Source organism: Epinephelus moara, chromosome 1 (genome assembly GCF_006386435.1).
Source record: "Epinephelus moara isolate mb chromosome 1, YSFRI_EMoa_1.0, whole genome shotgun sequence".
In the NCBI taxonomy this organism is placed as follows: domain Eukaryota; kingdom Metazoa; phylum Chordata; class Actinopteri; order Perciformes; family Serranidae; genus Epinephelus; species Epinephelus moara.
Window position 1 is genome coordinate 15,201,384 of NC_065506.1, and position 25,064 is coordinate 15,226,447.

At 41.3% G+C, this 25,064-nt stretch overlaps 1 protein-coding gene across 8 annotated transcripts in view; it reads left to right on the forward strand.

The window, feature by feature from the left end:
- The window catches only part of chd9 (chromodomain helicase DNA binding protein 9), an 82,501-nt gene that overhangs the window by 31,137 nt on the left and 26,300 nt on the right, over positions 1-25,064 (forward strand). For all 8 annotated transcript variants that reach the window (XM_050044141.1, XM_050044158.1, XM_050044165.1 and 5 more), the window contains 10 exons: positions 503-909; positions 15,896-16,001; positions 17,886-18,032; positions 18,927-18,995; positions 19,229-19,284; positions 19,839-19,956; positions 20,304-20,390; positions 20,643-20,780; positions 21,752-21,873; positions 23,275-23,518. In XM_050044141.1, the coding sequence (XP_049900098.1) occupies positions 503-909; positions 15,896-16,001; positions 17,886-18,032; positions 18,927-18,995; positions 19,229-19,284; positions 19,839-19,956; positions 20,304-20,390; positions 20,643-20,780; positions 21,752-21,873; positions 23,275-23,518 (1,494 nt within the window). The remainder of the gene's footprint in view (positions 1-502; positions 910-15,895; positions 16,002-17,885; positions 18,033-18,926; positions 18,996-19,228; positions 19,285-19,838; positions 19,957-20,303; positions 20,391-20,642; positions 20,781-21,751; positions 21,874-23,274; positions 23,519-25,064) is intronic.

Consider the following 25,064-nt stretch of genomic DNA (forward strand, 5'->3'; position numbering starts at 1 on the left):
ATCATTACTTGTTGTATGTTACAAAACATGAAGACGTGTTTACACTCTGCTAATCTTTTTATACAGAAATATACAAATCTGGCTAGAAAATGGCTTATGGAGCTTAAAGCCCCTTGAGTCAGATTTGTGATATTGGGTTATATAAATAAAATTGCTTTGACTTGACTTAATTGGTACCTGTATATATGGAGACATGCAGAATGAGTAGTTTGTTGAACATAATGTACCTGTGCATGTAGCATCTGATTGGCTGCAGAAGCTATAATTTGCTTCAGAATGAGTTCACACAGATGGTTTTGTCTTGTGTGCCCTTTTTTAGTTAGTGAATCTGCTTTGTACAACATTAGCTGTAGTCACTCTGCTCTGCTTCAAAGGTCAGGTGTCAACGTCATGAGTTTGTGTTTGTGTCATCTACGATAGATGACATCAGGTCTGCAGTGTTTGCCTTAAAGAGGATCATAATTCTAAAAAAACTCTTTTATTTATCTCCCTCTTTCCTCAGCCTCGAAAGAACGCTAATGGTCCCAGTAGCCAGGTACGGGTCCTCAGTCCCCCAATGAAGAGCAGCTCGTCGTCCTCCTCCTCTTCCTCATCGTCCTCATCCTCATCCAGCTCCCCATCGGAGAAGAGGACGCCACGGAGGACGCATCATCAGATGGAGTCAACCTCACAGGACAAGCAGGAGAAGGCCAATAGGATAATATCAGAGGCTATTGCAAAGGCCCGGCAGCGTGGGGAGAAGAATATTCCCAGAGTCATGAGCCCTGAGAGCTTCCCCAGCTCTTCTTCACAGTACAAGCACCGTAAGCGTGAGCACAAAGGAAGCGGCAAAGCACGGCCTAAGGAGAAGGGCTGCAGGAAGGCCTGTATTGTACCCTCTTCCAAGCCCAAGCAGAAGGCCAAGATTGGGTATGTAGTCCCAGCCGTTAATACTGTGATAAATGCACCTTCATTTGTTAAAATAATCCTGTAAGTAGAGCTTTGATCAGGTCCTACTCTACCCAAAGCTATGCTGAATTTCTTTTAACACATCCAGAGCATAAACACTGCAGCATTTAATGAGCCCAAATGAACAAGTGAAAATGCCACTGCAGTGGGTAAACACCCTGTCACTGTGCTACCATACTTAAAGAGATATATGCATATTTGACCCAGAAATAGAGCTGCGATAAACAATTATTCAGAACAAGCTAATGTACTGGTAATATTTTTTATTCATTTTTTTTTTTTAAATTGAAGAGTATGAAAATTATAGTGACACAAATGGACACAAAATCCAGGTATTCACTTGACATTGATATAAATCTATATCCATGCAAATGGAGGGAAATGCAGCAAAGCGGTTGATTTATTTTCTCATCATCAAATAATGAACATAATTTCACTAGTATTTTGTCATCACTGAAAAGAAATTTTGTGTTTTCACTGCAGATTTTCCCCTCTGTAAGGACATAAAGATTCTCTCATATCCTCTTCACTTCTTCAGTTTTCTAGTTAATGTGCCTAACCTGATAAATATTACAGTGTACTGGCAGAACCAGATATGCAGATGTGTGATGTTAACACCACTGCACCCACATGCTCTGATTTAGGTGAAGATAACTAACAAATAGAACGAAACCTGATCGTATAAGCTTGAAGGGGAGGGCAGTTGACATTTTTAAGATGTAAGATGGTATGACGTTTGTTTATCTTTAGAGTCCAAATCTGCTGCTGTTCATTTATATCTGACAAGCTGCTGAATGGCAAGGTCATCTCTCTCCACATGATCTATTGATAGCACTGTAAAGTCAAATCTGAACCTTACTGTTCTCTGTTCTATCTTGAGTCCAAGTTGAGTCTATTGTGTTTAAGCTGAGAGCTCTATTACTCGGTAGTTAAAATAACATTGTTAGGAGGATGCTCTTATTAAACACTGCATACATTTCATTATGTTTGGATTGATCACTTACACCTGCTGTCTGAACTGTTACGTTTTACTGATGTAACCTTCTTGTGTACGGGTGGATTTTGCTGGTACATTGTTTTACTAGCGTACATTTTCTGCCTGTGGTTGCCAAGATGGAAGCTCAAAGTTCAACAGAATTTACAGCACGCCATAACAATAAACCAGGCTCAGTCATCAGCATAGACATGGGAGGAGCAAACAAAGGCTGCATTTACATGTGAGACAGTGCTGCCGAGTATAATCATGCAAGTAGTGCTGATGTATAGATACTGTGATCCGCCTCCCATCCCCCTGTTTAACTGCTATAAGCAGTGTGTAGCTATAAGCCACACCCAACACAAGCTATTGAAATATCAGCTGGTGCAGATGTGAGGGCCGAGGCAGGGAGCTGAAGGAAAAAAGGGGGATGTTTAGATTCGGTAATGTCAGATTGTGTGCTGCTAGTGTTATTAGTTTCTGCCATGATTAAGAAGGCGTGTGTTTTTTTTTTTTAGACTTAGCGTGAGAGTGACTGACAATGGTCAACAATAATATCTGGCTGGCAGCTGTGTTGATTAATAATTAGATGAGCTAGGCGTGGGGAGAAAAGCTGTTGCAGATAATGGATTTTACTTGGTGTGTGTGTGAGTGTGTGATAATGAGAAAGTTGTGGCAGTGCTGATGTTTGGGAACATAGTGAGATGATGGAGGAATCAGTCATAGTGATACAGTCCCACTGGCTTTCCAGAGTTAGTTGGATGTACATGCCTGGTGATGCTGACGGTAACTCAGGCCAATTTCTATGTGGCCGTAGTGCTGTTTATCAAACTAGATTGTTGTGGTGTGAGTTGCAGAGTGTTGGAGATATCGGCCATAGAGATGTCTGCGTTTTCTCAAATATAGTGGAACTAGATGGCACTCGGCTTGTGGTGCCCAAAGTGCCAAAAAATGCATTTGAAGAACCCAACAGCATCGTCTCTTTCCTGAAATGATGACCCAATTACTCAAGATAATCCACAGACCTTGCTGTGAGCAATTTATATAGGAATTGTTTTCTTTCTACTGAACTACACTAACAAACAGTATCACGGCGCAGACGGAAGTGTGCAGCTAATGGCGTCCTCCTCGGCTGAGCTGTAACGTAAGCTAGCTTGGTGCTGCAAGGTGAGCTAGCAGTAGATGCACACTTCCCTCTGCGCAGTAATAGTATTGGCAGGTGTAGTAGAAAGAAAATAGTTCCTACATGAGACAGCTCCCAAAAAAGTCTGTGGATTATCTTGAGTAACTGGGTCATGATTTCTGGAAAGAGACATTGTTGTTGAGTTTCTGGCGCCTTGAGCACCACAAGCCGAGTGCCATCTAGTTCCATTATATTTGAGAGAACGCAGACACCTCCAAGGCTGATATCTCCATAATCATTAGTTTGATAAATAGCACTGCACATCAGAGGAAAAAAATATTTTTTTTATACAGTATTGTTGATCTGGTGTGCATCATTGAACATGCTCACTTTAAGTCGTTGAATGGAGCTCAGTTTGATCATGTGATTTAAGTTTGAGACAGAACACTTTAGAGAACAGGAAACTAAACTCTACCTTGGTTGGTAAGTGCAAAACCAGATCCTTTTTCCTTCTTAACCACCTTGCAGTCGTTGAGACACAGCTGATGAAACCATCAGCATTTAATCAAATGCAATCCAAGACTTGCTTGTCTTGAAGGGCAGCTGACAATTGGTCTGCAGTCTGTCATTCAAAGTGTTTCGGATAACGATCAGGGCAACGAGCTGTGTAACCCCTTTTTATTCAGTGTAGCCATACTTGGCCTACATGCAGAAAAAAGCACGAGAAGCAATGAGATTAGGGTGCATGCAACGTAGTCTGCTTATGGAGCTTAATATTGTCTCAATAGTCTTTTTATAGCATTCATTACATCATGCATTCCAGCCATTTTGAAACCTAACAATCTTACAGGAACTTTTAAATATTCCATGACCTTTTATACGCTCTTGATAGCTTTGTTCCTGTATTTGTTTAGTTTCTAAACCAACTCAAGTGAAGTTTCTCAACACAGACAAATGCTTTCTGTCTGTAGAGTTTGGTATTAATGCTACTGTGCTGCGTTTTATAAACCTCTTTCAAGCACAGTAACTTTGGGATGCATTTGAACTTGTAACAAAGTACATTTTTTAAGCTGTACTTTCAGTGCTCTTTGTACTGTGTTGATGTTTTATATGCTCACAGTTGATACTACGCCTTGAAAAAATATAATTTTAGAATCTTGCATGTAGTAAAATTGGTTAAGGCCACTTTACAAGGCTTTTAAAGCTCAGTTACCTCCTCCAATTTTGCCACGGCAAGTAATATTTCAAGATTGTAAGGAGCCTGCAGAAAACCATCACCATCAGCCATCACCATTTACATTGTCTTGACTGACGTTCAGACCAGTCAGGATTTGACAACATGGGCACCCACTAGCTCACCTGGTAGAGCAGGAGCCCTATGTACAAAGGTTGCATCCCTTCCGCACAGTTGTCCTATCAAAAAGAGAAAAGGACTCAGGACACATCTGAATGTGACCCTGTAGTTTGTCCTGCTTAATGAAATCTGAAAGCTGCGACGCTGTGACTTAATCTTCAGTGGTTCCATGATCTGTGATGCAGAATCGTTTCACAGTCCTTTAAGATGTGGCCGCAGTAATCATTTACAGTTGTAGCACTTTCTTTGCGTCCCTCTCCCTTTGTTTTAATTGAGAAAAGAAGTTCAGATGTACAAAGCCCTCTTTTTTGCAAATGTGGCAGTAACATATAACTCTGTTTGTATATGAGAAGGGGCTTGTGGGAGTGTGTGAACATTTCATCCGAGGTGTGAAGATTCATAGCTAGGAAAATCCTAATGCTAGTAAAGCTTTTACTTTTATCTTATTAGAAACGGCACATTAAAGGCAAAACAGACGATTTGTAATGGAGTTTATGAAGCTTGAGGCCTTGATAACCAACACAACTTTGACTTTGGAAATTTACTAACAGGAGTGGAATGTCATTTCTCTTTTATTAGAAAGAAAAAGATTAAGATAATAAATCTACTCATATCATGTTCCTGAAAGGACAGTAACAAATCCAGCCAGTCCAGTTTTACCGAGGCAGGTCTAGGCCTTGAATCATGAGAACTTAGAGCATGAACATTCACAGGCTCACGGCGCTGTAATGTAAACATGAGAACTAAAACATAAATACTACTGTATTGGCCTGAACACCCAGATGAGCTCATTATACTCCCTCTTTTTCAACAGTTGCTTTGACTTTTTTATCAGTTATAAAAAAGCTTGATGAAACAAAGTAGGCAGATGTACCATTTATAACATCAGTAAAATGTATTGTTTCTGTTTAAATAAAACTACAGTATATGCATAAAGCAGATGACTCCTGAAGGTGAAATTGGGCCTTTGGGAAATGCACACCACGCATTGTTCCTCTTGTGGTGACTGCATGTGGACACAAGACAGACAGGAGGAAGCTCGCTAGCCTAGCAGAACAAACAAGCTGTAATATAACACTGCCTTAGTTGTAACAGGTGAAACAAGCAACAGTAGCTCACTCTGGTCAAAAGGGAACATGAGAATTTGTTAACATGATTACAGGACAATGTTTTTTTTTCCATATAAAATTTTAAAGTTTGAACAGGCTCAGTTGGACGTTTGTACGAAAGAGTAGCGCAAAAGTCAAGGGCGATCCCACAGAAAAGCCAAAATGTCCCTGATCGTACACTGCATAGCCAAAAAAAAAAAAAAACCTCGACTTGAAGCAATCTCGGTCAACTGAGGGGCCTCCAACCAATGATTCGAATCTCTGTCTTTCAATGGCAGCCCTAAAGACAATTGTGTTTTTCAAACATAATGTCCAAAAAGGTTTGAGTGTTTTTGCACTGTGCTGCCATGTTTTATGTTTCAAAGTCTACCTTGGACTGCACATTCACATTTTTCTACACCTGTCAAGGCCTTCTCATCAGAAACCTAAGTACTGACGTCTGGGGGTGAGGACAAAGTCAGTGATGGATTACTGGCAGTGCACATACTCATTTGGGGTTGGCTTGCACCTGACTGTATTCGGCTTGAAACACCAAATACATCGAGACCTGGTGTGTTTGCTCGTCTGCTTAGATGTTGTCAGGATGTGTATCTATACAGCTAAGTGGGGTATAGTGTTTCTGTTAGTAATGTAGGGTGATGGAGACAGCCTGCTTACACAACGGCAAGACGCTCCGAAGAGAGTGAGTCCTGATCGTATGCATGCACCACCCAGGATCTCCCCATAAAATATTAATCTATCTCGGCTGCAGAGGTACTAACCTTCCGCTAAAGTCATTACTTCAGCCTCTGCTCTGCTGAGGGTGTGTGCAGGCTTGTGTTCAGGAAGCTTCAGGTTGTGTGTGTAGTCTGTGTTCAGTGTATGCTCACTCTTCCACTGCATCAGAGTCTTCTTTATGCAGGGAAAGGGGCCTGAGATAAGACTATTACCCTAATTGTTTGTGTACTTAAGGGTCTGTTTCTTTGAGACCACCACGCCTGGGTTTCCACTTAGAATCATCAATTCCATTTAACTGCTAGTAAGTCCTTTCTGGATTACTTTGCTAGTTTACTCTATACCTGCCGCTTGGCAAGCAAGTTAGGGGTCATATCATCATATGGAAAATCTGTCTTGCCTGATGAGAAACATAAATGAAAGCAGCTGATTAAAATATGGATGCACCAGCCGCTGTGGCAGGTGGACTAGCAACATGACACATATCCAAGAAAAGATGTTGTGTATTTGTCAGTGATCTTTTTCTTGGCTATTAAAGCGCCTTAATATCAAATAGGGCGTCCTGATCTGGGGGTGTTTGAGGAAAACACAACCACATAAAAAAAATTTCCTTTACTTAAGTCCCCACTGATGCTTTAATAAACGCAGTACATTAAAGTGGGCCACTGTGGAATTGTAGAAACTGCTTTAAATGTGAGTTTTAGCTGATAACATTCTTTATCATTAAATTGACTTTCATCTGTGCTGAACCTTTATCAAAGCTTAAACATAGACTGTAAGATCCTAAAGCCTTCACGCAAATCAAAACATATCAATATGGAAGCGTCTGCGCGTTGCTGCCGGAAGGGGAAATAACCCTGGGGAATCATTCAACATCATCTGCTGAAAAATGATGCAGCTGTCTCTCCTGCAACTTTCACTGATTTGCAGTGTTTATTTGAAAAGTGGCTCCTGTTAGTTTATACACACACACACCATTATGCATAACAAAGATAATTAGCATAGTCAGACATTTTGATTTGACATAGTCGGAAAAGAGCAGGTGATAATAATGGCATTAAAGGTCCTGTATGTGACATTCAGAGCATTAATATGACAGCAAACCACTATTTTATGTAAAGATACAGTTGAGTGATGTATTTGAGTTTCTCTGTGGTTTGTTGTTGTAAGCTGGTACGGCTGTGTATCCCACTGTCTAGCTCTTCCCCACCACTTTGCATTGTGCTTATACGGTGGTTACACCTTAAATCAGAACAGCGTTGTCACAGTAGTGTAGTGCCTGCCCTCTGGGTCCCCCTGGTTTACACTGTTGGCTCTGTCAGCACTGTTGCCGCTATTTAGTGCTGTTTATGACAGTGGTTCCCAACTGGTCCAGCCACGAGGTCCAAATTAGTTCAAGGTCCACACAGTTCCATTCAAAATGGACCCGCAAACTACTTTTGGACTGTGACCCACCAGTTGGGAACCACTGGTTTAAGGAGTTAGCACCTTTAGCTGCTGGCTCCTGGCACAGCCACCTCCTTGTTGAGAACTATGTCCAGACAACTCTTATGCTCTGAATATCACAAAGAGCTGCTTTAATAGTTCCTCTGTTCTATTTCATCTCAGAGAAAAAGGGTTTTGTTTTCCATGTCTAATTTGGCTATCCCATTTTAAATTAAATGGCCTCTTTTCATCGAAAGAGAGACTGAAATTTATCATGTTGAAGATGTCTTTGGTAGAAAGGTGATATTAGAAATGTCACCTCTGCCATGTGTGAGTGTGACCACAGGGCCTGTATCCCTGTTTTAAATGGCAAAATCTAACACATATACTGCAAGGAGAAATACGTTTTCAGTAGAGACATTGCTGTCAATTGTAGGTTTTAACAAATGAAACAAAGGCACTTTAAGTTGTGTCTGAAACCTGCTCTATAGGTGCATGTTGTGTATCAAAATATTTACCAACAAAATCTACCCCTGGGTGAGGCAAGGGTTATTTAGCAGGCCAGGCTTGACTGATCACAGCTCTCTGCGTGCTGGAATTTGCTTTTCTAGGCAGCCTACCTGCTGAAAAATAAGCTCATATAATCATCAGATGAAAGCACTGTGCCGCTCATTCCCTTTTTTGTTTCTCCCTCCCCCCTCCTCCTTTACATTTTTTTTTCCCTAATATAAATTTGGTTCGTTCAGCATGCTCACAGCCGTGCATCCAATGCTTCCTGTGAGCAGGCATATTCTAAATATGCTGATACTACAAAGGAGCAGGGTAGCAGGAAAATATCAAACAAAATGGTGCTCGTGAGATCAATTACATGATAGAAAATGGAGGTTTAAGTCTAGCGTATATGCAGCAGCGTATAGCTGTTCATATTTCAGGGCTTGCCTGCTAGCCGTCTAATCTCTTTCCCCCCACTTTTTCATAAGGAAGAGCTAAAGCTGTTTTTTTAATTGAGTGTTTCCCTAGTTAATCCCTTGCAGGGTGCGTATGTGTGCATGCTCACATGTGTGCTTGTGTGTGATATAAACATGTTTGTGGGTCCGTGTTGCTTGTCTTTGAGTTGAAAGTCATGCAAATGTACACGTTCTCGTGAGTGTGTGAGCATTGCCCATTTTTAAAATGTTTGCTGAATAAAGCAGAAATCCCCTGTGTGGCCATGTGCACTGTGCTGATACAGTATTTGTCTTTGAGAGGGGGCTTGATGGTGCTGTTACTACTGTTTCCAGTTGTGTGCAGTGTGGCACTGAGATTATAGCCTTCCATTCATAAGAAGGGGGGGGATTTCCTGAGAAGGACCAGCACTACTGTCTCAATAAGCCCCTCAGGATGAGAAACAGACACAGACACGCACACATGCCACACTTATTTTTTTTGTTGTTGTTTCGAAGGATACTCTGTCACACATAATCAGAGGTAGACGCACTTAAAGGCGATGAAGGTCTCTCTGAGATGCTGAAGCACCACATTGCAGTCTTGGCCTGTAAAGCATTATCATATCTCGATTCTATTAAAATCAAACCCTCACACATTCACTCCCAGTGGCGGCATGCCAAGTAGGGCAGGACAACACTGGGGGGACAAGGGATGGAGGTTATTTGGCACAATAGGAGGATGGGAGCCAAGCTAGCCTCCAACAGCAACTAGCCTATCACTCTCAGTAAAAAGATAGTGGTAGCCTGTCATCGGGGATCACTCTGTAATGTCAGATCAGGGGCAGCTGTAGTCTAATTAGAGATGCAAGATTATGTCTGGAGGATGGCCTCTTTCAATCCTGGTGGGGCTGCAAATAAATCACTTTGCTCTCCATCAGTAACAAACATTAAGGGCAGCCAGCACCATCCAGGTGGTAATGCATCTAAATTTACGAATATGAAACAAGGCGGTTGCCTGATACTCAGACAGAATTGTCAACTTGTTACACTCGGTTTCCATTAGTCAACATGAGCTTGGAGGAGTGGGTGGATTCAAAGGCAACCACGGTGGTACAGAAGAGTTTGCAGATATGAAATTAGAGGAGAGAGGCTTCCCAGGAGCAGTGAGAACTGAAATATGATATTTATTGTGGTATCTGTTTCATCAAAAATATTATTAATACAGTTAAATATTAATTTGCGTCTGCATCTGAACAATTTTGCTGAGGAATAAACTGAAAACATTCAACATAAAATGAACATACAAATGGGTTTCAGAATTAAATGCTTTTCATTCCTTGTATCAAAAAGATTAAACAAATCAGCACAGCTTCCCACTCATACCTAAGTGCTGTCAGCACTCCAATCTCATTGTGTCATTTACTGTTTTAATTATGGAAAAGCAATCATTTCATTGCTTCCTTAAGTCAGAAAAAAAAGTAATTATAACAAAAGACTAACATGGATGGATGTAGAGATTGATCATCAAAATAATACGCAATGATAATCCAGCTAACTTAACTTTATATTTTATACCTTTTTAAATGTTTCCAAATGACCCATATGCCATGTTTTTATTCTAACACTGTCTCTGCGTTGCTTCCTCTGAAGGCAAATGCTTGTATGGTTACAATTGTAATCTTTTTGTATTCTTTTTATTCAACAAAAAGTACATGGCAGTTGTTGCAAAGCTCTCTGCCAAATGCTTTGGCATTAATGTGCCTTAAAGCAGGCTTGCATAAAATATCCAGCCTTTTGAGAAGACTGCTCCGAGATGAATATAGCTTGTGCAGGGCAGATTGCACTGGGTACTGTGTGAAGTGAAATGTTGAGTAACGTTAAACTTACCACATGTGTATTTCTTTGTCAAAGTATATTAAAACATTCGAGGCGTTGAATGTGTTGCAGTTAGTCCAGCATCAGCCTCGGGGCTATGCTGTAAATACGTCAGCATGGTTTTTATATTGACTCTGACGGTTACAGTTAGACAGTTTGAGAGGCACGTTTTATGTGTTCATTTCGTTGACCAGAAGTTCTGTCTTAACTACATGGTTTAGGACAGGTTTACTACTACTCTTGTAGAGGGAAGGACTATAAGAGAGACACATTCTGCAAGTAACTTCTCAAGTAAGAAATGGACTTCTGGAAATTAGAATCAATTAAAGCTTCATTGATTTCATTTTTCAGTTTGTCATATAGGCAACAATCTTCTGCAATATAGAAAATGTTGTGACGCAAACCTGTGTGATTATTTTTGTCAGTTTCTCCATTTCCTTTCCTGAGCTTGTTGAGGTGTTAGTCTTCTAACCTTCAAATAATTCTAAGACAGCACTAAGCTATCCTTCTCTTACAACTCAAGATTGGCCGATGATGATTTCCATGTCATTGGAACTGCCTTGTGCAAGAGCTCTATAGTCAGTTCTTCACATCAGGAAGACTCCACTGTGACCCTGAAGAGTAGAAGTGACTGCTTTCAGACCTCTTTTTCTCAGTAAGAGGTTAATGTGAAAGTCCTTTCTGTCATTTGAGTTAATATATTTCAGTTTGTGGGGAGGCTGTCGAGTGGAAGGGAGTATGTGCGTTAGTGTTCGTAAACCCCTGGGTGGTCCTGTATATCAGCCACAGCAGGATGGAACAGGCTGTAACCATCGCTAAGATGTGGCTTAAGCTTTGTGTGTTTCTGTATATGTGTGTGTACAATATATACTTGTCATCATGTTAAGCTCTTTGCTATGCTGCTGTTGTAAATGCCATGGTTACAGTATATGGCAGCACCAAGGAGCCACCTCACCATCAATGTACTCTGCCTGCACTGGCACAATCGATGATTTCACAGCCCTCAAGTATCTCGTTTCACAGTTCAGGTTTTCCCATATGGGGATCAGAGAGATGCTTTAGCCCTGTTATATGCTGTTAGCTGCTGAGCTGCTGCCTGGTGATGTGACACTGGTATTCTGCTAGGCCCGTATCCCAGCCAGCTTTTATTTGGTAGAGGGAGAACATTGTGTTTTGTCCCATTCAGCTGCTTTGTAATATTTTTTTTCAATTCTTCTGGGTGTCACAGCTGGTTATTTTTCCTTTTTTTTCATGGTGTCACTCTGACTTGGCACACTTCTCAACAATTCATAGTGTCAGTGGACATGTGCTGGTGTTGTTTTTCACAGGAAGTGATGTCACCATGAACATTACCGCCCACATTGCCAAATACACTCCCAAGGGCACGTCGCATGGCAACCATAAAGTGTCATTGTCAAGAGGATTTGTGAAATGTAATATCATCCAGAGACACTAGACACTAGAAAGAAGGGACATCTCATCGGCACAGTGCCGCTGGAAGAATCTGCTGTTCTCTACTTTACCCATTTATGTAATGTAACGTGTGTGTTTGAGCATTGGTTGGTCCTGGAGTGTCTTTGATATAAAATACCACTTAGTCTGTATCATCTTGCTCTGTTTGTTCCTAGTAAGGCCTTGTTTTGATGGGATCTGCATTGTTTACCAGATGTGGTAACTGGTCAAGTAAGTTAGACAGGAATTCAACGAACCGGTGTATTTGTTTTTGTATTTTAACAAGAGAAGCGTGTAGAGGAGCAACAACAATATACAGGTCTTTCAGCTGTCTGTTCTCAGTGGGTCCCTGTTCCATCCACAATATATACCTATGTCATTTAGTACATGGATTAGGGTCAGGGTATGTGGAAACTTAAACCACTTAAACCAAGGCTAAGAAATTGTCAGTCTCCATTTCTGAATGGGAAGCCAGTCAACACTACAATCAACTGAGCAGTAAACGGATCTTAAAGTTGGACAAAAGCTGGACTGAAAAAAAATCCTCTGTTTGTTTTGTTTACAGCATTGTTCTGTATTTCAGAAAATACAGTTTAGTGGTTGTTTGTTGTGGTGTTGTGGTTATTACTTTGCTGCATCTCCACACTGTAGAGTGATTTATACGACAGAGACAGAGAAAATGAAAGAGCATCTCAGTCAGACGTCTCTTTGTCACCATCTGTTGACATCTGCGTATGTCAGATTATGATGGAAGTAAGCCAGAACGCTACCACAAGGAGCACTGAAAGAAACAAAATTAGGAAGCTTCTAGACATGCTGCTCCTGCATTATACATGGAATCATTTTGAAAAATATGTAGTCTTTCTTTAAAATGGTTGACTTGTGTTAGCAGGTAACAGGTTGGCTTGCTGTCCCTAATAGGACCTACATGTTGCTCTACAGACTGACCTCCTGTCAAGTGGGGCCACTTGGTATCTGAAGAGCTGACTGTCTAACAGAATGAATGTTTGCTAACAAGAGAAGATATTGGCAAGCACAGGAATATTTGTTCACATTCTATGAATCTCTAATGTAATCTCATGTGAACAAGCCCTACAGGGACATCCTTCTCACTAGAGACATACCTGCTCCTGCAGCAGTCTGTCAGGGTAGGCCTTTGATTTTGTGTGTGTGGAGCACAGAGCATGTTTGCCTTTGTGGGAAGGCTTTGCAGGTTTGTTGTGTATATGGAAACGTGTTGGGAGAGTGAGAGAATGAAGATGCTGTCGTGTGTCAGTATGATAGCAGTGTGTTTATTTTTTATTCCCCCCCCCCCATTAACATCACGCCAAGCCAGAGATTTGGCGCCTGTGGCTTCCAAGAGATAGTACATGCGGAGAGGCGCAAGATAGGAAGTGTGTGCATATGTGGTGAGAAAATATATGGGGAAAGGTCACAGGAATAATATGTGACTGTGTGTGAAAGAGAGAGGAGAGTTAGAGGATGAAGCGCTGGCGAAAAGTGGAAGCATGCGTCTATTCATTGTGCAATCTGCTGCTATCTGGGCTCCAGATATCATCACATCCCACCAGTCTGTTTTGGTAATTGTACATTAAGCCTTGGTGAGAACTTCAACACTCACAAACTAGCAGTGGTAGCTTAAAGGGAAAATATTGCCAAATGATGTCTGTTTGAATCCGCAGACTAGGTGGGTGCTTCAGCAAAGCACTGAATTCTGTCTTTATAAACTGAGGCAGCTCCCACTGTGTGCATGTTAACATATATAAGCATTTCCCACCATACTTCAGCTGGTCCCCAATCTGTTATTGTATGTATGATGGGGTCAAAAATAACATGCTGACAGCTGTACAGAGAGAGATTCATAGAATATTGGCTACTGCTGCAAATGCATTTACTGTTTACGTGCTGCAGTGCAGCAGATGCTAATCTGTGAACTCCTGTTTCACTCCATCTTGCACACTGGTGCAAACCTGCAGGGGGCTACGCACGTGTAGTTGTACCCTTTTTTTTCTCTGCACGATCAACGACGTGCTGTTAATTTTTCTGCCTTGGTCTCTGTGTAAGCCTCTTTTTAATGTCTGTGTGACGACACTGGCTCATCCTTGTCTTATAATCCACGAGACAGTCCCTCACCCCAGCAGTTCATTATCATTCACTAAAAGGCAGTTAAAGGAACACCTCAACCCCCCAGATTTATCATTTGTATATCAATTACTCTCCCTGTGTCACCTAGAGTTTGTGAAAAATTGGATTTCTTACATGCCTCCACGGTGAGTGAAGAATTCAGGAATTTAGAAAAGGTCTTGATGAATTGAAGTAAATGGGGAAGACGTGAACAACAGCAAAACTGAATCAAAACATACATTTACAAACTCTCACAGAATTTGTGCAGTATAATCCGAGTCTCATTTATCCAGTTGTGTGCTCAGTACTTCCCAAACGCATGCACTTTTTTCTAAGACGTTAGTTTTTAAAATACTTAAGCATAAAAAGTGTCATGTACGGCCTGGGCAAGTGCGTGCATTTAACCTCTGCTCGTAAATTCCGTTGAAATCCTGCCTACCAGCATGTTCATTGGGCAGGAGGTGAAAGGTGTGAGCGAGTGACAGCAGAGCTCCTCACCAATAAATGAGCTGTGAGGCGAGATTGGATTATACTGCACGAATAGTGTACGAGTTTGCAAACTGATGTTTTGATATAGTCTTGCTGTTGTTAAACATGGCCCCTATTTATTTCAGTTCATCAAAAATGATCTCAGATTTTTAAATCTTCATTGACCGTGGAGGTATAAATTTTCTTCACAAATTGAAGGTAACATGGGAGTGAGTAACTGATAAACAAATGATCATTTTGGGGGTGAAGTATCCCTATAACTGTCTTAAACTCAACTTCACGTGTTTATTCTGACATTTCTTTTTTACTGTGAAATACAGTAGTAGTATTTGCATTGAAAGAGTACATTTAAAGGAGCAGTGTGAGGGATTTAGGGGGACATATTGACAGAAATGGAATAAAATATAGGATGGATCTTTTATTTAGTGTATAGTGACCTGAAATAATGAATTGTTGTGTTTTCCTCACCTTAGAATGAGCTGCCATGTTTCTACGGTAGCCCAGAACGGCCAAACCAAAATGGCCACATATAGGGGCCGTTCACTTTGTTGCATGCAAACAAGCGCCAAGCAACGAGCAGCACCAGAGTTTCACTGATTTGTAATATGGAATGGCTTTATTCAGTGTTTCTAGCTGTTTACATCCGCTGGTCCGTTGTTTTGGAGAGGAAGAGACCTCTGCAGATAATTTGGCTCCTGATAAAATCCTCCCAAACAATGAACACTGAAGGAATCTTAGGCGGGAGAAGGTTTAGCTGGTTGCAATCTGCAGTTCATCACTAGACGCAACCAGATCCCCCTAATTCTTATACACTTCACCTTTGAAATATTTGTTGTCTCTTTCATATCTCTTGTTCCTTAAAGGATAGGTTCACGTTTTTCAAGTCCATCTCAAAGCAATAGTCACATGCCCATATGTACATCAATGAGGTTACTGGCTGCTGTAGTTCCTCCTGTTCTTACTGGCCACAATGAGCTGAAAGAAATGAACAGTGTAATTCTCCCGTGACACTGACACAGTAAATGCCATGCTCTAATAGAATTATGTAGGCCTTCATAACACGTGCTTGAGTTAACTGGATTGAAGATATTTTTATTGTTGTTTGATTTATTTTAGAACTGATATGAATACTGACGTCATTTGGGGTTGAATTTACTTTGATTCTGATTATACTTGAGAATTCATTTTTATTTTTATACCAGTCAAATGCCCAAAGACTGTGTTGACAAATGCCTTAAAGAAACAGCTCATAGTTGGTGATCAACTACATGGACAAAATACACCTGTTAACAACAATGCAGTGCACATTACGATACTTAATTAGAGCAGTTACTCTGGCCTTCATCTCATGTATTCACGGTGTGCTCTTCCCTCTCACAGGAAAATTGTCATCAAGATTGGGAAGAAGAAAAAGCGAAAGCCGGAGTCTTCAGAGGAGTCGGATGATGACCCTCCCCCTCGACACAGTTCTAAAGATGACGACTCTGTAAGATCCAGTGCATACACACACTCGCAAACTGACATATAAACCTACAGTACAAGTCACTATTATTGTAACTGGGGCTGTAATGCTTGGGAATACTCAGAGTGTATTTTCATCCCACTTTATCATATTAAAACACTAATCCTAAACTGTAAGATAACACTTGGGTTTTCAGTGGGAATTTGCCTTCATTTGTTTTTTTAACTTCCTACCTTATTTAGATGAGGTGTTGATGCCATTACGGTCACACCTCTGCTAAAAGAAAACAATCTGGATTCTCTTCTGTTGCGATTCTGATGCAGGGTATTGAGTGAAGTGGTGTCTTCAGTCTGACTGTTGACACTGCTGCTGAGCCTGGAGGAAGGCTTCACAGTTTTCATTTGAGCCTGGGAGGATTGACACTGTGGTTCACGTGGGGGTCACGCACTGGGTGGCTATCTCCAGTACACGTCCTTATCTGTGGTGATGATGGATATATGACAGAGGCGTCATCAACACAGCATTATCTAGGTCAAAGCACCAACAATAGCACCTTCATGTTTGCATGCACACACCTAAATTTAACAGCTATTCATTTGAAAGGAAATGTCGCCGCAAACAGCCAGTGATGTTGAAATCCTCCAGGGATATTTTGTTTGTTTGATAACGTAACACTTAGCTAAATTAAATTATCACATACTTTCTATTTCAAATCCAGAGTGGTGATCTTATTTTCCACTTAAGAGAAGGTACTGCTGTGGAAAATTAGTGATTGCTCACCTGAGGTTGAGATTATTAAAAAAAAAAAATACCAGGGGGAGGGTATCCAATACTCTCTAATGAAATTCTCTAAGATGTACACTGGCTGTTTTCTGTGTGATCTGATTAACGATGACAATTGAAGCAGGTGACACTTATCTTTTGTTCTAGCACAGTCCTGTGCTGCTTTGCTCACTGCTAAGTCATGACAGATATCTGCTATGTTAAGAGTGGCATGTCTGAATGAGTGAGGATGACAAGTGACTTTGCCTCCTCCTTCGCCCCACCACCCCTCTCCCTTTCTCTCCTTTTTGCCTCCTATCCGGACTATTGCCTTTGATATAATTACGCTCGTTAAATGGCGCCCCTGGCCTTAATTAAAACAGTCTGTTGATGACTCATTTAGGATGATCCTGTGGAAGGAGTCAAAGTAGCATGGCTGACAGCTAGAAAAGAAGCATGGCCACCCCAGGGGTTCAGCCCCATTGTGGTGGCATGTGGCAGGTTTGACTTTCCAGCTTCTGGTCAGCTTGGCTTTGGGGATGTGAGGGTATATCTCCATGGGGATATTATACTCCACACCTAATTAACTTTGGCTCAGTGGCATTTATTCCTAATTAACTACATATTATCATTAGGAGGGGCTCGTGTATTGATGCAGGATACAGCAGCCCACGCATATGATAATTATAAAGGCTTGACAGGAAGGAATAGAAAGAGCTGGATTTTGGAGCACTCTTGTTTTGTGTGGGGGTTTCTGACTTTAAGTCATAATATTTTTTCTGAATTTCTTCCTTGGTTTGTTGAAATTTCACAAGGTCATTTATGGGTTATGTTTTTCATGACATTTTGGCAGATGGATAACCCATATTATTACCCTTTTCAATATGGGTTAGTGTGATTGAGCCTTGATAATTAATCAGTGATAAATCAATTTGAGGTACAGTCAGTGTAACTCTGGTAACGTCAGTGATTCACACGCATTAAATTGTGACATTGATGCTTTTTCTGATGCACAGTAAGATGGTGCTAGTTAACAAGCACACTGGAGAATAAACTAGTTTTGGTTTTTCAGTGGTAAAATTGATGTATGAAGGCATCCAGAGCAGTTGGATATCGTTCTACTTTCACCTCGTCTTTCTTTTCCAGAAGAGGCGATCTAATCGCCAGGTGAAGAGAAAGAAATACGCTGAGGAGCTGGAGGCCAGGTTGTCGGATGATGAGGTCAAGGTTATTGTCAAAGCCAAGAAAACCAACACTGCAGCATCCAAGCAGCCCGCTGTTCAACTCTTTGTAGTAAGTACTTCTGCCTACAACTTGCTAGTAGCGAAAAAGTAGAGTTTAAATTCATTCATTTTTTAGAGAACATGAAAATTATCACAGCAGAGTGCACAGTAGAGTAAAATGACTTTCATTGCTCATGAATCTTAGTTATTTTAAGTGTTTGTTGGATTACAAACAAGAATGCATGCAAATGATTGTTTTTCTGTGGCAATGATACAGAAGAATATTTTTGGAAAGAACTCATTTATATACTGAAAAACAAAAGCACATTTTGTAGAAGAACAACAGCACGGCACGCACAGTGAAGTGCAGCACAGCCTGTTCTCTTCACCGACACATTGTGACGTACAAACCAGGACCCCTGCAGTATGCCTGTACAAACAGGACAGATACATATTCAGAGCCTATTTTTAATAATTTAGATGCAACGGGAGAGAAATTAGGATGGGATTATTGTGACAACAGCTCTGCTCAGAAACTGTTTTCCCACAAATATATTGCCCAAAAGTTCCACCCTGGTTTCCGTGGTCTAAATCAGACACACTTTTTCCAGTTGCTCTGAACAGGTGGAGGCAGTGCTAGAGTGGTAAACTCTTTCTCCTCCAGTCAGTTAAAGACATGTGAAACAAAGTCACAAATATGCCCGTGGGCTTTAACATATGACGGTCTCTAAACATGGGTCCTCTTTTCAGATGAGCAAGAAACAGACAAAAAGAAGAGGAGAAACCTCAGGAAGAGCTCAGTTGCATGCAGTGTGTGCAGCTTTTATTTCCATTTTGTATTATTACACACTGTGGTGTGTGGTTTTTGTATTAGGAAGTGTCCTGAGGCTTATGCAAATTCCTGCTGTGGGAGACTATACAGCAACACTTGATATTAAATGTATCGTGTCCACTGCATTTGCAGGAGAATCCCAGTGAAGAGGATGCTGCTGTTGTTGACAAAATCATGTCTTCTCGTATGGTCAAGAAGGAGGTAGTGATTTACTGTATTTTCTTTTCCTGCTTTCAAGTGATTGTAACAGATAAATTACCACACAATTAGGTTGGAAGTTGCTATTGCAATCATTTTGCTGGATATTGAGATCTGAATTATTAATCACCACAAATAATGTTGTCAGCACAACATTGTTTCACTTGATATTTATCTGTTATCAACATCTTAAACGTGTGTAATTACATATTATGTCATTTTAAATATCTCTCCAGGTCTCTCCAGGAGTGGTGGTCGAAGGGGAGGAGTTCTTTGTAAAATACAAAAACTAGTAAGTGTATTCATTCAGTCATTCAGTTTATATTTTGTGATTATTTGTGTGTATTATGCCTGTAATCATCCCAGTTTAAGTAAGTGAAAGGATGCTAAATTAGAGCTGTGTGATTACACAAGCATCTCAGGCATGCTCGGGACAGCTTTCAGTATTGCCATGTAAATTTTCCAAAGAGTGATTAAATTTCTCTTCTCTGAACTCAGGGGCATATTAAAAATCCTAGTGAACCATAGGTTTACTACCACAGCCTCCCAGAGAAATAATTTCTTTGCACTTGACGGATAATCTTCACCCAGATTGCATTCATTATGTTTTCAGCCTAATGATGAAAAGTATTGAAAAATTGACGTCACATTAGAAATTTGATGAAACCAAATATGACAGAGGAGATCAGCGACTTTCTGAACGTCATGTCTGTGACCAAATCTGCAATCTGTGATCACACCTGCTGGCCTCAGTGGTCGCCCCAGATGCTGTTAGAAGGTGTTTTTCAGGGTTTCTCACCTCAGTCCGAATGTGTGTGTGTGTGTGTGTCTGTGTTTGTGTGTCAGCTCCTACCTACACTGTGAGTGGGCCACAGAGCAGCAGCTGGAGAAGGACAAGAGGATTCAGCAGAAGATCAAACGTTTCAAGATGAAACAAGCACAGAGGGCACTCTTCTTTGCAGATGTAAGGCTGTGTGGCTGTGTTTTTGTCTGCAGCGTACTGTCTTTATGTGCACACTCCATATTTGGGCATTTGTTATGAGCAGGTGTGTGTTTTCACAACGTGGTGTCTCTTAGGACATGTGCATTTGGTTAGTGTACATGCATATGAATGCTGTGTGTGCGGATGTTTAATTTACTTTTTGTGTTTGGTCCGTGTGGGCAGGCACATCTGTGTGCATAAATTAGAATCTCTTTACTCGCTCTGTCGATACAGTAGTGATACTTGTCTCAGATTCCAGATGGTGAGTGGGCATTCAGGCTTATTCTCTCCTTTTCTTTCCCTCATGTCTTTCTTTCTGCCGCTCTCAGATGGAAGAGGAGCCCTTTAACCCTGACTATGTAGAGGTAGACAGAGTGCTGGAGGTGTCGTATTGTGAGGACAAAGACACAGGAGAGGTAAAGTGAATTCTCTTTCATTTGTTAATCATATCCGCCAGTAGCTTATTTATTTGTGTCGACGTGCCTGAACATGCGTTTGCTCCTTTTCAGTATTTTTGTGGTTTTGCTCCTTTCAGTATATTCTCCACTCTAGTGATGTCTTTGTATCTCAGAAGGGCCCAAGGCCATGCTGACGGGCTTCCTCGCAGCCTTTGTTAATATTATAAAAGCAGAGCTTGGCCAGCGCTAATTCTCCTCTGCCTGGTGCAGGAGGTGGTGTATTACCTGGTGAAGTGGTGCTCTCTACCTTACGAGGACAGCACCTGGGAGCTAAAGGACGACGTAGATCAGAGCAAGATTGAAGAGTTTGAGCAGCTGCAGGCAGTGAAGCCAGACTCGCGCAGAGCGGTAAGCCATGCCCGATGACGTTCCTCACTTATCACTGTGTTGCATTTTCCTCTTTTGCCTTCATAATGTATATGCACTGTGTTTGTTTTATTCTGTTGCTGGCATTTGAAAGTGCTAATAAGGGAGTTCCTTGCGAAGGAAAAATGCTTCTTTTCTTATAATGATTTGTTGTAGTGGAATCTTTGAAAATGTGTTTACACTGCACCCACCACCACCCATCATACTGCATGGTGAAATTAATAGGCATCATTAGCCAAAAGACCACACTCACACAGAAGAGGGAACAAACTGAGGAGACTCAGAAACACCTGCTGCCACTCACTTCAAGAGTACTGAATGATGTGTCTGCTGTAAAAGTAAAAACATGACTTTGTTTTCATCAGAAGATATTTCCTCAGTAAGATTAGAGATAAAACTTGAAGAGGAAGAAAAAAAAACAAAGGGCTGAAAGAAGATCATGTTTTCAACTGCTACCTACAGTATAGCTTCTGCTACATGGAGCAAAAAACATGGTTGTATGTATAGTATATTATAACTGTACAACACGCAGATTCATCATGTTTTTTGTATTGCCCAGGATAATCACACCCACCAAGATTGTTTCTCCTCTTGCCACAGTCACCTCCCCGTCCAACAGGAAGGTTCACACTCTGCAAACCTGTTGTTTTAAATGTGCAGCATTGATATAAATGCATTTAATGCTTGCAGCCGTGCACCTGCAGTGTGAGCAGGGTGGCTCAAGTTTGAGAACTTAGAATAGTGGTTAAATAGTGAGAATGCAAACACCATCACGCCACCGTTTCCTGTATTTCCCTACTTGCCTTGTCTTAAAAAACATCAGCACTCACTGGCTTTCTTCACTTTTCCTAAAATAGTCTCTTTTATTATTGCCATCATCGTGTATGAAATGTAAAGACGGAGTTCATTTCGAAACACTCGTTTTAACACTCCATATAAAATTTGTCACTTAGGAGCGGCCCCCGGCCAATCTGTGGAAGAAGAAGGAGCAGTCGAGGGAATACAGGAATGGTAACAGCCTCAGGGACTACCAGCTAGAGGGGGTCAACTGGCTCCTCTTCAACTGGTACAACAGGTCAGTTTTAAATAGTGTATATGTGTACGTGCACACACCCACAGCCTGTACAAACTGAACCCCCGCCCCCTATAGGGTAACATTTGTTAGTCTATAACTGTTACCCTTCGTGATTTAACATAACAAGACTGAACTTTTTTTGAAGCTATATAATAAATTTATATCCAGGTGTAATCAAAAGTACAGCTAGAATCAATGTGATACAGCAGTATAATAAAATGAGGGCAAATAATGGAGGTAACATTGTAATGAGAATGTCGTAGATTGTTATGCCTTTCAAGCAAATGCCCTGGCACAGGGACATGCTGCCACTTTGCATAGGTTCAGTAGCTTCAGTGCACTTCTCAAATGGAAAGACAGATAGTAGACTTAGCATATATCTCACACCTCAAGCAAAATGGCATCTCTTAACATACTGTAAACCTCCAGTAATCCCATGCCGATAGAGTACTACAGTATATTTATTGATTCAGAGATTTTACATAGGCATCATGTATTTCAAGAGGATTCCTCTGGGTGCGTTGGAGCCGCAGATAATGAATAATGAATCACTTTTCCTGGTGTGTGTGTGTGTCTGTGTGTGTGTGTGTGGACCACGCTGTGATTTGGCTGTATTCACATGATTTGGTTGGGCCTGCGAGGAGAGTCAAATTTCCTGTCAAGGTGCACACCGCTGCAACAACAATTGCTTTTCTGCGCCCACGATCACAAAAGAAGCGGCGCACAGTACATCTGGAGCACAAAGTGTCAGTGTGCTTGCATTAACCCTGGGAATTGGCTTTATGTGTGAGCATGCAGGAGTTTGTGTATGCCTACGCAGAGAGATTCATCAAAAGTAGAGAGCTGCTTAAGAGGCCAGTGGGAATATCTGCACGTTGCAATTAGCATCAAGACATAATACCCCCACCCACTGGACAGCTGAATAAATGGTTTGCTGGAGTACACCACGCAGCAGAGGCAGTTGCATTTGCCATTATGTTGTATCTCATCTCTTTGCTCTGTTATTACTGCTGATGATGTCGTTTTCTCCTCCATTGTTTGCTGTTTATTCTTTTAGTATCATGGGACTTTTTCATTTTTCTTCCTTTCCTCTTGTTGTATTTCTTTAAACACCTTTTTTTGTCCCATAATACATTTCTCTTGTTTGCTCTGAATCAGTACAAGAGTTACATGAAACCGAAATGCTCACAGTGAATACACACACACACACACACTTTCTCCTGGTGGTATGGAGACACAGCATGTCATAGTTACACTTTTTTCCACACAGTTGTCATTGATTTGTAAATGGTTCATCACCTTTCACTACACTACACATTCACTTTCCTCTGCTGTTCTTACTCTACCCCAATTACGTCTCCACTTTTTCCTCTCCTAACCCTTGTTATCTCCACCTGTCAGACGAAACTGCATCCTGGCAGACGAGATGGGCCTGGGAAAGACCATCCAGTCCATCACATTCCTAGAGGAGATCCACCGTGTGGGCATTAAAGGGCCATTCCTCATCATCGCTCCGCTCTCCACCATCGCCAACTGGGAGCGCGAGTTCCGTACTTGGACCCACCTCAACGTCATCGTCTACCATGGAAGCGTGGTCAGCAGGCAGATGCTCCAACAGTATGAGATGTATTTCAGGGACACGCAGGTAAAGGGACAGAGACCTTTTTGCCTTTTTATTTTTACAGCCCTTTTTTTTTGAGCGGGGTGTTGGTTCACTGAGCACAAATACTCTTATTACATAAGCATAAATAAAAGATAGAAAAAAAGATCAAATAAAATGAGTTGGCAGCATAAATACAAACATTGTAGTCCCACAACAAAATCAGCACAAGACTGTCAACATATTACACAGGGGTAGTGCAGCACATATAGTATATTACATACCAACCTCAGTATGTTCCTCTCTTAGGGAAAAAAGTCAAACAGCAATAAAAATCTTTTTTATTTGCAAGGTTTAATTTTGAGGCTTCAGACACATGCCTCTCTGTAGCATGTGACCTTCTGCCATACTGTCTTCACCATTAAGAGCTTAATATATTATTATCAAGTAAGTGCACAAAGATTTAAGAGTCCCAAGATTGAAGCCTAAAACCCCGCTAGTGCCCCCTAGAGAGTGCACTCTTCATAATGCATTAATAATGTCTTGTTAGATGCAGCTTGATTTTATACTTGATATTGATTTCATGTTTACAGATGCAGTTGTTAGCAATGCAGCTATTGCTGTTGTATGTTTTAAGGAAGAACACTGCTTTCCTTCCTCCTGTTGTCTGTGTGTTTTGTCACCACACTTGTTATTTTAGCCTGAGAAAAGTCTTACGCCAGGTTCACACTGGATGTGGAAGCGCCCTGATTTGTAAATTGTCATTCACACCAGAAGCGCATTTCACTGCGCCGGTCAGCAAGCGATTCTGCTCTCTGCTCTGTTAAAATCACATGTAGAGCTCTGCCTCTGTCTGATCGTGTGCGTGTGTGATTGTGTGAGTTGGCTGTGTGTGTGTGTGTGTGTGTGTGTGTGTGTGTGTGTGTGTGTGTGGAAGCATGGGATGTATATTCTATCATTTATCATGGTCAGATCATTTATATTATATTTGATACACACTTTATATCGTTTAAAAAAAACAAAAAAAACCAAACATTTTCAGTGTGTTTTCTTGCTAGTTTCGCTCACGGGAAAAATAGACCAGACACTGAACCTATCGCTGCAGATCGCGAGCAGGCCAGGGCACTCGGCGCCCCAGCCCGTCCACTGTGATCAGCCTAATCGCTTAATATGAGCGCAGAGAGCAAGCGGGCAGCGCTCCACGGAAAATCTGCGCACTTGGCAGCGCTCCTGCGTGCAGTGTGAACCCAGCATTTAGGAGCCGGTCAAGAATCAGTCGTGGATACGCAGCGGGGCATTCAGCTTGTCTCACATACCTAACAACACAAATGGAATTGTGAGGATTGAGAGGCCGTTAACTCCCTCCTGACACGCCAAATCTTCCCCCTTTAAAGTCTGGCGAGCAGAAAGCGACTTCCCTGTGCTTACCTTCAGAATGGAAAGCACTGATTCACTTCGATTAAAATAATCACAGTGCTGCTCTATAGAGAACAGCAGCACTGTGTCAGCAACATGAAGTCCTGTGAGTAATCTAATGATATGTTTGAAAACAGGAGGGCCGCATACAACAATGGGAGTCGGATATTGAAAA